The sequence below is a fragment of the Oncorhynchus masou genome, unplaced genomic scaffold (genome assembly GCF_036934945.1).
Source record: "Oncorhynchus masou masou isolate Uvic2021 unplaced genomic scaffold, UVic_Omas_1.1 unplaced_scaffold_2447, whole genome shotgun sequence".
Taxonomy (NCBI): Eukaryota; Metazoa; Chordata; class Actinopteri; order Salmoniformes; family Salmonidae; genus Oncorhynchus; species Oncorhynchus masou.
Genome location: NW_027008900.1, coordinates 14100 through 31799, shown reverse-complemented (window position 1 = coordinate 31799; position 17700 = coordinate 14100). Strand labels below are relative to the sequence as shown.

General features: G+C 47.2%; 1 protein-coding gene across 1 annotated transcript; it reads left to right on the top strand.

Annotated features, from left to right (window-relative positions):
• The first annotated feature begins 326 nt into the window (after window positions 1-326).
• Window positions 327-17171, top strand: LOC135533556 (metallophosphoesterase 1-like). Its single transcript, XM_064960838.1, has 8 exons — window positions 327-425; window positions 2978-3081; window positions 6808-6888; window positions 7403-7514; window positions 7796-7873; window positions 10643-10765; window positions 14955-15095; window positions 16983-17171. Exons 1-8 carry the CDS (start codon window positions 327-329, stop codon window positions 17160-17162), a joined length of 918 nt encoding a protein of 305 aa, XP_064816910.1. The 3' UTR covers window positions 17163-17171.
• Window positions 17172-17700: the final 529 nt, after the last annotated feature.

Sequence of the window (17700 nt, the reverse complement as noted above, 5' to 3'; positions counted from 1 at the left end):
CTCCTCGGCGCTGTCGGAGGGCACTGGTTCGACAAACTGCGAAGGTAATTGATCCTGATAAATAGATCGAACTAAGCATTTTATTGTGAAAATAAATAATTGTATGTTTTGCATATACTTTGTGAGCGAGTTTCTATTATACAAGGGAATGCATGAGATGCGTGTACAGTGGTTCCTCCGCTCCCCGACTCTCTTTATCAGCCAATATCCACGCTGTCTCCAAGAAGACGAGTTGAGTCGTCAACAATCACAACAGAGCGGGTAATGCATGGTGCACTGAGCAGACAGTGTGTCGGTCTGTTTCTGTGCCACCCAGAGAATGGCAGATGGAACGGGCTTTCCAGACCGCGCTGGCACTGCTCCGACCCGAGGTCGTTTTTATTCTGGGAGATGTGTTCGACGAGGGGAAGTGGAGCTCTCCAAAGGTATGTGCCCATAAACGCCCGTTAATACAGGATACACTGCAGCGAATTCTTGGAGTTGTCCATATTGAGATTCGAACCAGCAACTTATTCTTAGCAATTATGCAAAGAGGTACAAGCCTGTTGATGCGGCGTCGATGTTATTCTAGCGACAGTAGGCAAACACTGAACAGCTCTATGTAATAGTCCTATATACTGACTGTATTTATTCCCCCTGTCCCGACAGGTCTATGTAATAGTCCTAAAGACTGACTGTATTTATTCCCCCTGTCCCTACAGGTCTATGTAATAGTCCTAAAGATTGACTGTATGTATTCCTCTTCCTATGTAATAGTCCTATAGACTGACTGTATTTATTCCCCCTGTCCCGACAGGTCTATGTAATAGTCCTAAAGACTGACTGTATTTATTCCTCTTCCTATGCAATAGTCCTATATACTGACTGTATTTATTCCCCCTGTCCCTACAGGTCTATATAATAGTCCTAAAGACTGACTGTATTTATTCCCCCTGTCCCTACAGGTCTATGTAATAGTCCTAAAGACTGACTGTATGTATTCCTCTTCCTATGTAATAGTCCTATAGACTGACTGTATTTATTCCCCCTGTCCCGACAGGTCTATGTAATAGTCCTAAAGACTGACTGTATTTATTCCCCCTGTCCCTACAGGTCTATGTAATAGTCCTAAAGACTGACTGTATGTATTCCTCTTCCTATGTAATAGTCCTATAGACTGACTGTATTTATTCCTCTTCCTATGCAATAGTCCTATATACTGACTGTATTTATTCCCCCTGTCCCTACAGGTCTATATAATAGTCCTATATACTGACTGTATTTATTCCCCCTGTCCCTACAGGTCTATGTAATAGTCCTAAAGACTGACTGTATTTATTCCCCTTGTCCCTACAGGTCTATATAATAGTCCTAAAGACTGACTGTATTTATTCCCCCTGTCCCTACAGGTATATGTAATAGTCCTAAAGACTGACTGTATTTATTCCCCCTGTCCCTACAGGTCTATGTAATAGTCCTATATACTGACTGTATTTATTCCCCCTGTCCCTACAGATCTATGTAATAGTCCTAAAGACTGACAGTATTTATTCCTCTTCCTATGTAATAGTCCTATAGACTGACTGTATTTATTCCTCTTCCTATGCAATAGTCCTATATACTGACTGTATTTATTCCCCCTGTCCCTACAGGTATATGTAATAGTCCTATATACTGACTGTATTTATTCCCCCTGTCCCTACAGGTCTATGTAATAGTCCTAAAGACTGACTGTATTTATTCCCCCTGTCCCTACAGGTCTATGTAATAGTCCTAAAGACTGACTGTATTTATTCCCCCTGTCCCTACAGATCTATGTAATAGTCCTAAAGACTGACTGTATTTATTCCTCTTCCTATGTAATAGTCCTATATACTGACTGTATTTATTCCTCTTCCTATGCAATAGTCATATATACTGACTGTATTTATTCCCCCTGTCCCGACAGGTCTATGTAATAGTCCTAAAGACTGACTGTATTTATTCCCCCTGTCCCTACAGGTCTATGTAATAGTCCTAAAGACTGACTGTATTTATTCCTCTTCCTATGTAATAGTCCTATATACTGACTGTATTTATTCCTCTTCCTATGCAATAGTCATATATACTGACTGTATTTATTCCCCCTGTCCCGACAGGTCTATGTAATAGTCCTAAAGACTGACTGTATTTATTCCCCCTGTCCCTACAGGTCTATGTAATAGTCCTATATACTGACTGTATTTATTCCCCCTGTCCCTACAGATCTATGTAATAGTCCTAAAGACTGACTGTATTTATTCCTCTTCCTATGTAATAGTCCTATATACTGACTGTATTTATTCCTCTTCCTATGCAATAGTCATATATACTGACTGTATTTATTCCCCCTGTCCCGACAGGTCTATGTAATAGTCCTAAAGACTGACTGTATTTATTCCCCCTGTCCCTACAGGTCTATGTAATAGTCCTATATACTGACTGTATTTATTCCCCCTGTCCCTACAGATCTATGTAATAGTCCTAAAGACTGACTGTATTTATTCCTCTTCCTATGTAATAGTCCTATAGACTGACTGTATTTATTCCTCTTCCTATGCAATAGTCATATATACTGACTGTATTTATTCCCCCTGTCCCGACAGGTCTATGTAATAGTCCTAAAGACTGACTGTATTTATTCCCCCTGTCCCTACAGATCTATGTAATAGTCCTAAAGACTGACTGTATTTATTCCTCTTCCTATGTAATAGCCCTATAGACTGACTGTATTTATTCCTCTTCCTATGCAATAGTCCTATATACTGACTGTATTTATTCCCCCTGTCCCTACAAGTCTATGTATTAGTCCTATAGACTGACTGTATTTATTCCCCTGTCCCTACAGGTCTATGTAATAGTCCTATAGACTGACTGTATTTATTCCCCCTGCCCCTACAGGTCTATATAATAGTCCTATAGACTGACTATTTATTCCTCTTCCTATATAATACTCCCCTTGGTCTTATTCACTCCACAGAACTGGGAGGATGATGTCTGTCGTTTCCAGAAGATGTTCAGACATCCCAGTGACACAGAGCTGGTAGTTCTGGTTGGAAACCACGACATCGGCTTCCACTACGAGTAGGTTCATATCCATCAGCATGAAGCTGTAGACTCTATACTGTACATACCGTATACTGCAGTATCTATACTGCACGAACCGTACACGGCAGGTTCTATAATGTACATACTGTATACTGCAGCCTCCTGTACATACCGTATACGGCAGACTCTATACTGTACATACCGTATACTACAGACTCTATACTGTACATACCGTATACTGCAGACTCTATACTGCACATAACATACACTGCAGACTCTATACTGTACATACCGTATACTGCAAACTCTATACTGTACATACCGTATACTGCACATACCGTAAACTGCAGACTCTATACTGTACCTACCGTATACAACACATACTGTATACTGCAGACCCGATACTGCACATACCGTACACTGCAGACTCTATACTGCACATACCGTATACTGCAGACTCTATACTGCACATACCGTATACTGCACATACCGTATACTGCAGACCCTATACTGCACATACCGTATGCTGCAGACTCTATACTGCACACACCGTATACTGCAGCCTCCTGTACATACCGTATACTGCAGACTCCTGTACATACCGTATACTGCAGACTCCTATACATACCGTATATTGCAGACTCCTGTACATACCGTATACTGCAGACTCTATCCTGTACATACCGTATACTGCAGACTCCTGTACATACCATATACTGCAGACTCCTGTACATACCGTATACTGCAGACTCCTGTACATACCGTATACTGCAGACTCCTGTACATACCGTATACTGCAGACTCTATACTGTACATACCGTATACTGCAGACTCCTGTATATACCGTATACTGCAGACTCCTGTACATACCGTATACTGCAGACTCCTGTACATACCGTATACTGCAGACTCCTGTACATACCGTATACTGCAGACTCTATACTGTACATACCGTATACTGCAGACTCCTGTAAATACCATATACTGCAGACTCCTGTAAATACCATATACTGCAGACTCCTGTACATACCGTATACTGCAGACTCCTGTACATACTGTATACTGCAGACTCCTGTACATACCGTATACTGCAGACTCCTGTACATACTGTATACTGCAGACTCCTGTACATACCGTATACTGCAGACTCCTGTACATACCGTATACTGCAGACTCCTGTACATACCGTATACTGCAGACTCCTGTAAATACCATATACTGCAGACTCCTGTAAATACCATATACTGCAGACTCCTGTACATACCGTATACTGCAGACTCCTGTACATACCATATACTGCAGACTCCTGTACATACTGTATACTGCAGACTCCTGTACATACCGTATACTGCAGACTCCTGTACATACTGTATACTGCAGACTCCTGTACATACCGTATACTGCAGACTCCTGTACATACCGTATACTGCAGACTCCTGTACATACTGTACACTGCAGACTCCTGTACATACCGTATACTGCAGACTCTATACTGTACATACCGTATACTGCAGACTCCTGTACATACCATATACTGCAGACTCCTGTACATACCGTATACTGCAGACTCCTGTACATACCGTATACTGCAGACTCCTGTACATACCATATACTGCAGACTCCTGTACATACCGTATACTGCAGACTCCTGTACATACCGTATACTGCAAACTCTATACTGTACATACCGTATACTGCACATACCGTATACTGCAGACTCTATACTGTACCTACCGTATACTCCACATACTGTATACTGCAGACCCGATACTGCACATACCGTACACTGCAGACTCTATACTGCACATACCGTATACTGCAGACTCTATACTGCACATACCGTATACTGCAGCCTCCTGTACATACCGTATACTGCAGACTCCTGTACATACCGTATACTGCAGCCTCCTGTACATACCGTATACTGCAGACTCCTGCACATACCGTACACTGCAGACTCTATACTGCACATACCGTATACTGCAGACTCTATACTGCACATACCGTATACTGCACATACCGTATACTGCAGACCCTATACTGCACATACCGTATACTGCAGACTCTATACTGCACACACCGTATACTGCAGCCTCCTGTACATACCGTATACTGCAGACTCCTGTACATACCGTATACTGCAGACTCCTATACATACCGTATATTGCAGACTCCTGTACATACCGTATACTGCAGACTCTATCCTGTACATACCGTATACTGCAGACTCCTGTACATACCATATACTGCAGAGTCCTGTACATACCGTATACTGCAGACTCCTGTACATACCGTATACTGCAGGCTCCTGTACATACCGTATACTGCAGACTCCGGTACATACCGTATACTGCAGACTCTCTACTGTACATACCGTATACTGCAGACTCCTGTACATACCATATACTGCAGACTCCTGTACATACCGTATACTGCAGACTCCTGTACATACCGTATACTGCAGACTCCTGTACATACCGTATACTGCAGACTCCTGTACATACCGTATACTGCAGACTCCTGTACATACCGTATACTGCAGACTCCTGTACATACCGTATACTGCAGACTCTATACTGTACATACCGTATACTGCAGACTCCTGTATATACCGTATACTGCAGACTCCTGTACATACCGTATACTGCAGACTCCTGTACATACCGTATACTGCAGACTCCTGTACATACCGTATACTGCAGACTCCTGTACATACCGTATACTGCAGACTCTATACTGTACATCCCGTATACTGCAGACTCCTGTACATACCATATACTGCAGACTCCTGTACATACCGTATACTGCAGACTCCTGTACATACTGTATACTGCAGACTCCTGTACATACCGTATACTGCAGACTCCTGTACATACTGTATACTGCAGACTCCTGTACATACCGTATACTGCAGACTCCTGTACATACCGTATACTGCAGACTCCTGTACATACCATATACTGCAGACTCCTGTACATACCGTATACTGCAGACTCCTGTACATACCGTATACTGCAGACTCCTGTATATACCGTATACTGCAGACTCCTGTACATACCGTATACTGCAGACTCCTGTACATACCGTATACTGCAGACTCTATACTGTACATACCGTATACTGCAGACTCCTGTATATACCGTATACTGCAGACTCCTGTACATACCGTATACTGCAGACTCCTGTACATACCGTATACTTACCTCAGACTCCTGTACATACCGTATACTGCAGACTCCTGTACATACTGTATACTGCAGACTCCTGTACATACCATATACTGCTGACTCCTGTACATACCGTATACTGCAGCCTCCTGTACATACCGTATACTGCAGCCTCCTGTACATACCGTATACTGCAGACTCCTGTACATACCGTATACTGCAGACTCCTGTACATACCGTATACTGTAGACTCCTGTACATATCGTATACGGCAGCCTCCTGTACATACCGTATACTGCAGACTCTATACTGTACATACCGTATACTGTAGACTCCTGTACATATCGTACACTGTATCCCAATTTGACAGGCCCATTCTGTAATTACCTTCTATAGTAATTTACAGATTGCAGAATAACCAAAGCGTACTGGGGAATAGTGAATAGTGGCCTCTGTTCTTGACAGTTTAACCTTCAAAAGAAGCTTGTAGTAGCCAATGAAAAGTCTCACAGAATAATGATGCAAAACGGCTTGTCTGGACGTGACTGCATGGATTAACCTCTTACTGGCTTGGGGCCATCTCCTCCTCCTGAAGAATGGACTGGTTCAAGTTACAGCGCTTTGAGAAGGCCTTCAATACCACCTCCACCAGAATGGTCACCAAGAAAGGAGTGAAGTAAGTCTCTCTACTGTATAAACCCCAAGGGGTTGTCTCTCTACTGTATAAACCCCAAGGTGTTGTCTCTGTCTCTCTACTGTATAAACCCCAAGGTGTTGTCTCTCTACTGTATAAACCCCAAAGAGTTGTCTCTCTACTGTATAAACCCCAAGGGGTTGTCTCTCTACTGTATAAACCCCAAGGTGTTGTCTCTCTACTGTATAAACCCCAAGGTGTTGTCTCTCTACTGTATAAACCCCAAGGGGTTGTCTCTCCACCGTATAAACCCCAAGGTGTTGTCTCTCTACTGTATAAACCCCAAGGTGTTGTCTCTGTCTCTCTACTGTATAAACCCCAAGGGGTTGTCTCTCTACTGTATAAACCCCAAGGTGTTGTCTCTCTACTGTATAAACGCCAAGGTGTTGTCTCTCTACTGTATAAACCAAGGTGTTGTCTCTCTACTGTATAAACCCCAAGGTGTTGTCTCTCTACTGTATAAACCCTAAGATATTGTCTCTGTGTGTCTCTCTAGCTTCCTATTGGTTAACAGCATGGCGTTGCATGGTGACGGCTGTCCTATCTGCCAATCAGTGGAGAAACAGCTGTACACACTGTCCAGGAACCTCAACTGTTCATTACTGCAGGTAGACACATCCTCCACCTCACAGACAGCTGTACACACTGTCCAGGAACCTCAACTGTTCATTACTGCAGGTAGACACATCCTCCACCTCACAGACAGCTGTACACACTGTCCAGGAACCTCAACTGTTCATTACTGCAGGTAGACACATCCTCCACCTCACAGACAGCTGTACACACTGTCCAGGAACCTCAACTGTTCATTACTGCAGGTTGACACATCCTCCTCCTCACACGTTATGGAGCCCTCATGACATGCCTGTTGTGTTTTGCTTTCTGACAGAATTCCCAGTCCAGCATTATCAAAGAATTCTGTCGAGACGCATGGACCTACCCTCCTACACCACCCATTATCCTGCAGGTAGATATATGCTTTTTATAATAGCCCCTATTGCGCGGTAATAGCCCCTATTGCGCGGTAATAGCCCCTATTGCGCGGTAATTACATTTACATTTACATTTAAGTCATTTAGCAGACGCTCTTATCCAGAGCGACTTACAAATTGGTGAATTCACCTTCTGACATCAGTGGAACAGCCACTTTACAATAGTGCATCTAAATCATTTAAGGGGGGGTGATAAGGATTGCTTTATCCTATCCTAGGTATTCCTTGAAGAGGTGGGGTTTCAGGTGTCTCCGGAAGGTGGTGATTGACTCCGCTGTCCTGGCGTCGTGAGGGAGTTTGTTCCACCATTGGGGGGCCAGAGCAGCGAACAGTTTTGACTGGGCTGAGCGGGAACTGTACTTCCTCAGTGGTAGGGAGGCGAGCAGGCCAGAGGTGGTTGAACGCAGTGTCCTTGTTTGGGTGTAGGGCCTGATCAGAGCCTGGAGGTACTGCGGTGCCGTTCCACTCACAGCTCCGTAGGCAAGCACCATGGTCTTGTAGCGGATGCGAGCTTCAACTGGAAGCCAGTGGAGAGAGCGGAGGAGCGGGGTGACGTGAGAGAACTTGGGAAGGTTGAACACCAGACGGGCTGCGGCGTTCTGGATGAGTTGTAGGGGTTTAATGGCACAGGCAGGGAGCCCAGCCAACAGCGAGTTGCAGTAATCCAGACGGGAGATGACAAGTGCCTGGATTAGGACCTGCGCCGCTTCCTGTGTGAGGCAGGGGCGTACTCTGCGGATGTTGTAGAGCATGAACCTACAGGAACGGGCCACCGCCTTGATGTTAGTTGAGAACGACAGGGTGTTGTCCAGGATCACGCCAAGGTTCTTAGCGCTCTGGGAGGAGGAAACAATGGAGTTGTCAACCGTGATGGCGAGATCATGGAACGGGCAGTCCTTCCCCGGGAGGAAGAGCAGCTCCGTCTTGCCGAGGTTCAGCTTGAGGTGGTGATCCGTCATCCACACTGATATGTCTGCCAGACATGCAGAGATGCGATTCGCCACCTGGTCATCAGAAGGGGGAAAGGAGAAGATTAATTGTGTGTCGTCTGCATAGCAATGATAGGAGAGACCATGTGAGGTTATGACAGAGCCAAGTGACTTGGTGTATAGCGAGAATAGGAGAGGGCCTAGAACAGAGCCCTGGGGGACACCAGTGGTGAGAGCGCGTGGCGAGGAGACAGATTCTCGCCACGCCACCTGGTAGGAGCGACCTGTCAGGTAGGACGCAATCCAAGCGTGGGCCGCACCGGAGATGCCCAACTCGGAGAGGGTGGAGAGGAGGATCTGATGGTTCACAGTATCGAAGGCAGCCGATAGGTCTAGAAGGATGAGAGCAGAGGAGAGAGAGTTAGCTTTAGCAGTGCGGAGCGCCTCCGTGATACAGAGAAGAGCAGTCTCAGTTGAATGACTAGTCTTGAAACCTGACTGATTTGGATCAAGAAGGTCATTCTGAGAGAGATAGCGGGAGAGCTGGCCAAGGACGGCACGTTCAAGAGTTTTGGAGAGAAAAGAAAGAAGGGATACTGGTCTGTAGTTGTTGACATCGGAGGGATCGAGTGTAGGTTTTTTCAGAAGGGGTGCAACTCTCGCTCTCTTGAAGACGGAAGGGATGTAGCCAGCGGTCAGGGATGAGTTGATGAGCGAGGTGAGGTAAGGGAGAAGGTCTCCGGAAATGGTCTGGAGAAGAGAGGAGGGGATAGGGTCAAGCGGGCAGGTTGTTGGGCGGCCGGCCGTCACAAGAAGCGAGATTTCATCTGGAGAGAGAGGGGAGAAAGAGGTCAGAGCACAGGGTAGGGCAGTGTGAGCAGAACCAGTGGTGTCGTTTGACTTAGCAAACGAGGATCGGATGTCGTCGACCTTCTTTTCAAAATGGTTGACGAAGTCATCTGCAGAGAGGGAGGAGGGGGGGGGAGGAGGATTCAGGAGGGAGGAGAAGGTGGCAAAGAGCTTCCTAGGGTTAGAGGCAGATGCTTGGAATTTAGAGTGGAAGAATGTGGCTTTAGCAGCAGAGACAGAGGAGGAAAATGTAGAGAGGAGGGAGTGAAAGGATGCCAGGTCCGCAGGGAGGCGAGTTTTCCTCCATTTCCGCTCGGCTGCCCGGAGCACTGTTCTGTGAGCTCGCAATGAGTCGTCGAGCCACGGAGCGGGAGGGGAGGACCGAGCCGGCCTGGAGGATAGGGGACATAGAGAGTCAAAGGATGCAGAAGTGTTGGATGAGAGCGAGAGGGAAAAGGATACAAGGTGGTGGTCGGAGACTTGGAGGGGAGTTGCAATGAGGTTAGTGGAAGAACAGCATCTAGTAAAGATGAGGTCGAGCGTATTGCCTGCCTTGTGAGTAGGGGGGGAAGGTGAGAGGGTGAGGTCAAAAGAGGAGAGGAGTGGAAAGAAGGAGGCAGAGAGGAATGAGTCAAAGGTAGACGTGGGGAGGTTAAAGTCGCCCAGGACTGTGAGAGGTGAGCCGTCCTCAGGAAAGGAGCTTATCAAGACATCAAGCTCATTGATGAACTCTCCAATAGCCCCTATTGCGCGGTAATAGCCCCTATTGCGCGGTAATAGCCCCTATTGCGCGGTAATAGCCCCTATTGCGCGGTAAATGAGTTGAGTTTCTGAAGTTCTTTTCACATTTCTAGTTTGTTCCTCTATCCAAGTGACTTGATTGGGAAAACGAGGACTACTCACAATAATCAACAACATCTTGTCTGTCTGTCTGTCTGTCTGTCTGTCTGTCTGTCTCTCTCTCAGCATTACCCTCTGTACCGGGTGAGTGATGCGGGCTGTACGGGTCGGGATGCTGCTCCTCCTGAAGAGCGCCACCTGCTGTTCAGAGAGAAGTATGACGTGCTGTCTCAGGAGGCCTCTCACAGGGTACGTGGACCACTGATAGACTGGTCCCAGATCAGTTTGTGCTCTTGCCAACCTCAATTTGCTGTCATTATGAAGCCCAACGTGTTTTGTATGGCAATGAGTGACAGGAGGTAAAGCACATGGTTTGGTTCGGTTCACAAGGACCACTACGGGTGACCGAACCCCCCCCCCCCCAGAAATAAAAAACATTATTTGTAATTTGTTGGAATGGAAGTCAGAAGAATAGACAACAGTCAATCCATTATCCCATGTCAGATAACATTTTATAGATCGCTAGGTAAATTAGCCTTGCCAGCTATCTAAACTTGGAAGTAATCATGGCTGAATAACTGCCCAGGCTACCCAAGGCTTGTGCCCAGGGGCCCTGACCTCCAGGGGCCCTGACCTCCAGGGGCCCTGACCTCCAGGGGGGGCCCCATTGATTTTGTTAGTCACCAACTCAGATATACGAACATGGCAAAATGAGTAGAACTGCAGGGAATTAGGATGAAAACCGAAAAATGTTCTCTCCATCCCCAATGGCAAAATGAGTAGAATGACAAGACATCAAGATTTGAATGCAGTTTCTATGCTACAACGATTCAATGTTGAAGACATCTTTAATATTGGAAATCACAGTGTGCTGTAAGGTATCCAGTTATATGACAACCATTTGATTGTTTGATGTGAAATATTATGATTAGTTAAAATTTAGATTACTGAGATTACTATTGTTAAAAGACCCTGAAAAGCTATTGTTTAACTTACATTTTTATAAATAAATGTCTATTTGTTTAGACCGCAGCCTACCACTCAGATTATAATTTGGACCACCAAATCCCAAAGTACCGGATGTCTGTCACTAGACCAGGGACGGTACCAGATGTCTGTCACTAGACCAGGGACGGTGCCAGATGTCTGTCACTAGACCAGGGACGGTACCAGATGTCTGTCACTAGACCAGGGACGGTACCAGATGTCTGTCACTAGACCAGGGACGGTACCAGATGTCGGTCACTAGACCAGGGACGGTACCAGATGTCTGTCACTAGACCAGGGACGGTACCAGATGTCTGTCTAGACCAGGGATGGTACCAGATGTCTGTCACTAGACCAGGGACGGTACCAGATGTCTGTCTAGACCAGGGACGGTACCAGATGTCTGTCTAGACCAGGGACGGTACCAGATGTCTGTCACTAGACCAGGGACGGTACCAGATGTCTGTCACTAGACCAGGGACGGTATCAGATGTCTGTCACTAGACCAGGGACGGTACCAGATGTCTGTCACTAGACCAGGGACAGTACCAGATGTCTGTCACTAGACCAGGGACGGTACCAGATGTCTGTCACTAGACCAGGGACGGTACCAGATGTCTGTCACTAGACCAGGGACGGTACCAGATGTCTGTCACTAGACCAGGGACGGTACCAGATGTCTGTCACTAGACCAGGGACGGTACCAGATGTCTGTCACTAGACCAGGGACGGGACGGTACCAAATGTCTATTTGTTTAGACTGCAGCCTACCACTCAGATTATAATTTGGACCACCAAATCCCAAAGTACCGGATGTCTGTCACTAGACCAGGGACGGTACCAGATGTCTGTCACTAGACCAGGGACGGTGCCAGATGTCTGTCACTAGACCAGGGACGGTACCAGATGTCTGTCACTAGACCAGGGACGGTACCAGATGTCTGTCACTAGACCAGGGACGGTACCAGATGTCGGTCACTAGACCAGGGACGGTACCAGATGTCTGTCACTAGACCAGGGACGGTACCAGATGTCTGTCTAGACCAGGGATGGTACCAGATGTCTGTCACTAGACCAGGGACGGTACCAGATGTCTGTCTAGACCAGGGACGGTACCAGATGTCTGTCTAGACCAGGGACGGTATCAGATGTCTGTCACTAGACCAGGGACGGTACCAGATGTCTGTCACTAGACCAGGGACAGTACCAGATGTCTGTCACTAGACCAGGGACGGTACCAGATGTCTGTCACTAGACCAGGGACGGTACCAGATGTCTGTCACTAGACCAGGGACGGTACCAGATGTCTGTCACTAGACCAGGGACGGTACCAGATGTCTGTCACTAGACCAGGGACGGTACCAGATGTCGGTCACTAGACCAGGGACGGTACCAGATGTCTGTCACTAGACCAGGGACGGTACCAGATGTCTGTCTAGACCAGGGACGGTGCCAGATGTCTGTCACTAGACCAGGGACGGTACCAGATGTCTGTCTAGACCAGGGACGGTACCAGATGTCTGTCACTAGACCAGGGACGGTACCAGATGTCTGTCACTAGACCAGGGACGGTACCAGATGTCTGTCACTAGACCAGGGACGGTACCAGATGTCTGTCACTAGACCAGGGACGGTACCAGATGTCTGTCACTAGACCAGGGACGGTACCAGATGTCTGTCACTAGACCAGGGATGGTACCAGATGTCTGTCACTAGACCAGGGACGGTACCAGATGTCTGTCTAGACCAGGGATGGTACCAGATGTCTGTCACTAGACCAGGGACGGTACCAGATGTCTGTCTAGACCAGGGACGGTACCAGATGTCTGTCACTAGACCAGGGACGGTACCAGATGTCTGTCTAGACCAGGGATGGTACCAGATGTCTGTCACTAGACCAGGGACGGTACCAGATGTCTGTCACTAGACCAGGGACGGTACCAGATGTCTGTCACTAGACCAGGGACGGTGCCAGATGTCTGTCACTAGACCAGGGACGGTACCAGATGTCTGTCACTAGACCAGGGACGGTACCAGATGTCTGTCACTAGACCAGGGACGGTACCAGATGTCGGTCACTAGACCAGGGACGGTACCAGATGTCTGTCACTAGACCAGGGACGGTACCAGATGTCTGTCTAGACCAGGGATGGTACCAGATGTCTGTCACTAGACCAGGGACGGTACCAGATGTCTGTCTAGACCAGGGACGGTACCAGATGTCTGTCTAGACCAGGGACGGTATCAGATGTCTGTCACTAGACCAGGGACGGTACCAGATGTCTGTCACTAGACCAGGGACAGTACCAGATGTCTGTCACTAGACCAGGGACGGTACCAGATGTCTGTCACTAGACCAGGGACGGTACCAGATGTCTGTCACTAGACCAGGGACGGTACCAGATGTCTGTCACTAGACCAGGGACGGTACCAGATGTCTGTCACTAGACCAGGGACGGTACCAGATGTCGGTCACTAGACCAGGGACGGTACCAGATGTCTGTCACTAGACCAGGGACGGTACCAGATGTCTGTCTAGACCAGGGACGGTGCCAGATGTCTGTCACTAGACCAGGGACGGTACCAGATGTCTGTCTAGACCAGGGACGGTACCAGATGTCTGTCACTAGACCAGGGACGGTACCAGATGTCTGTCACTAGACCAGGGACGGTACCAGATGTCTGTCACTAGACCAGGGACGGTACCAGATGTCTGTCACTAGACCAGGGACGGTACCAGATGTCTGTCACTAGACCAGGGACGGTACCAGATGTCTGTCACTAGACCAGGGATGGTACCAGATGTCTGTCACTAGACCAGGGACGGTACCAGATGTCTGTCTAGACCAGGGATGGTACCAGATGTCTGTCACTAGACCAGGGACGGTACCAGATGTCTGTCTAGACCAGGGACGGTACCAGATGTCTGTCTAGACCAGGGATGGTACCAGATGTCTGTCACTAGACCAGGGACGGTACCAGATGTCTGTCACTAGACCAGGGACGGTACCAGATGTCTGTCACTAGACCAGGGACGGTACCAGATGTCTGTCTAGACCAGGGACGGTACCAGATGTCTGTCTAGACCAGGGACGGTACCAGATGTCTGTCTAGACCAGGGATGGTACCAGATGTCTGTCACTAGACCAGGGACGGTACCAGATGTCTGTCTAGTGACCTTTCACCAACAGAGCATCTGTAATGAGGCCTGGTTATCCAGTAAACCATTATCTTGTAGAGTCAGTTGGCCACCCCTGATATAATGTTACATTTGCCATTGGTGCGAGGTTCAAGTCACAGGCGGCTGGTGGCATCTTCAATGGGGAAAACAGGTACATAGTAACGGCTGGAACGGTATGAATGAACCCTGCCATTATTATGACCCGTACTCCCCTCACCAGCCTCCTGGGGTACAGGTATGATGAAAGATTCCTTCCCTTCCTCCTCCCAGCTGTTGCAATGGTTTAAGCCCCGCCTGGTTCTCAGTGGCCACACCCACAGCGGCTGTCAGGTTCTCCATGACAACCGGTACACAGAGATCAGTGTTCCGTCCTTCAACTGGAGGAACCGCAACAACCCCAGCTTCATCCTGGTAAGTCACTCAATCAGTAATAAACCTCTCCACTGGGACGCCCAGATGTTTCCCAATGTTGTTGTAGCTCACCTGATTACCCTCGTCAAGGACTTGAGGGTGAGTGACGAGTCGAATCTGGTGTGCTCGCTCTGGAATATATCAAACTAACCTACGAACTCTGATGTTACTCTGATACCTCAATGTTAACAGAGCTGTTTTGTGCTTTAGCCTTCTCCTGTAAACAGGGTATTCGGAAAGTATTCAGACCCCTTGACTTTTTCCACATTTTGTTTACGTTACAGCCTTATTCTAAAATGTATTAAATATTTTTTTCCCCTCATCAATCTACACACAATACCATATGACAAAGCAAACACTTTTTATTTTCTCAATACACATTTACATAAGTATTGAGACTCTTTACTCATTACTTCGTTGAAGCATCTTTGGCAGCGATTACAGTCTTGAGTCTTCTTGGGTATGATGGGAAGCATCACTGCACAGCTATTTTCAGGTCTCTCCAGAGATGTTCGATCGGGTTCAAGTCCAGGCTCTGGCTGGGCCACTCAAGGACATTCAGAGACTTGTCCCGAAGCTACTCCTGAGTTGTCTTGGCTGTGTGCTTAGGGTCATTGTCCTGTTGGAAGGTGAACTTTCACCCCAGTCTGAGGTCCTGAGCACTTGATCCTGACAAGTCTCCCAGTCCCTGCTGCTGGAAAATGCTTCACCGTGGGGATGGTGCCAGGTTTCCTCCAGACATAACGCTTGGCATTCAGGCCAAAGAGTTCAAACTTGGTTTCATGAGACCAAAGAATCTTATTTCTCATTGTCAGAGTCCTTTAGGTGCCTTTTGGCAAACTCCAATCGGTCTGTCATGTGCCTTTTACTGAGGAGTGGCATCCATCTGGCCACTCTACCATAAAGGCCTGATTGGTGGAGTGCTGCAGAGATGGTTGTCCTTCTGGAAGGTTCACCCATCTCCACAGAGGAACTCTGAATCTCTGTCAGATTGACCATCGGATTCTTGCTCACCTCCCAGACCAAGGCCCTTCTCCCCCGATTGTTCAGTTTGGCCGGGTGGCCAGCTTTAGGAAGAGTCTTGGTGGCTCCAAACGTCTTTCATTGGACCCTTCCCCAGATCTGTGCCTCGACTCAATCCTGTCTCGGCTCTCTACAGACAATTCCTTTGACCTCATGGCTTGGTTTTTGCTCTGTCATGCACTGTAAACTGTGGGACCTTATATAGACAGGTGTGTGCTTTTCCAAATAATGCCCAAACAATTAAATTTACCACAGATGGACTCCAATCAATCTCAATGATGATCAATGGGAAACAGGATGCACCTGAACTCAAGTTCAAGTCTCATAGCAAAGAGTCTGAATAGTTATATTATTATTTCTAAAAAAACTTATTTTCGCTTTGTCATTATGGGGCAGTGTGATGTCATTATGGAGTATTGTGATGTCATTATGGAGTATTGTGATGTCATTATGAAGTATTGTGATGTCATTATGGAGAATTGTGATGTCATTATGGAGTAGTGTGATGTCATTATGGGGTAGTGTGATGTCATTATGGAGTATTGTGATGTCATTATGGGGTAGTGTGATGTCATTATGGAGTATTGTGATGTCATTATGGGGTAGTGTGATGTCATTATGGAGTATTGTGATGTCATTATGGAGTATTGTGATGTCATTATGGAGTATTGTGATGTCATTGTGGAGTAGTGTGATGTCATTATGGGGTAGTGTGATGTCATTATGGGGTAGTGTGATGTCATTATGGAGTAGTGTGATGTCATTATGGGGTAGTGTGATGTCATTATGGGGTAGTGTGTATAGATGCCCTGTACGCCATAGACGCAATATATACAGTATTGCCTTTCTCTCTCTCTCTCTCAGGGTTCTTTCTCTCCAAGCGGTTACGGCCTGTCGAAGTGTTTCCTTCCAGAGGAGAGTACGGTGATAGCTCTGTACTGTTCTACCGGAGCCAGCCTCCTCCTCCTCCCTCTGGTCGTGTGGATAAGAGGTCTTCTCCAGTGCATCACCTTCTGTCCCATCAGCAAACACAAGTCTCTCTGATCGTCTCAGGTAGAGGTTGTCCCTGACTGCTGAATGATACAGGGTCAGATAATGCTGTCGTCCCTCTGGTGGATGCTGTCGTCCCTCTGGTGCAGAGAGGTGGCTATGCTGTCGTCCCTCTGGTGCAGAGAGGTGGCTATGCTGTCGTCCCTCTGGTGCAGAGAGGTGGCTATGCTGTCGTCCCTGTCATGCAGAGTGGTGACCAACGCTCCTGCCGGAGCGCTCCTGGTACCTGCTTCACACTATAGAACCGAACCGTACTCTGCTGGCTCAGATATTTTATTTTGTCCAATCGTCCTTTCCAGTATGGTTCCAGCAACTCTAATTGTTGCATTACCAGGCTCGCCCAGTACAGCTCTACGCGGGTTAGTAGTGTGAAAAGAGGAAAGAGTTCTCCAGGGGTCGTGTTGACCAACTCTGCCCTAATAGTACCTTAACATTAGTATTGGGGATCTGATTCTAGATCTGTAGTTAAGGACAGCTTCTACCTGGAGAGCACCTGTGTGTTGGAATCACGTTGGCTCTATTCATGCCATTT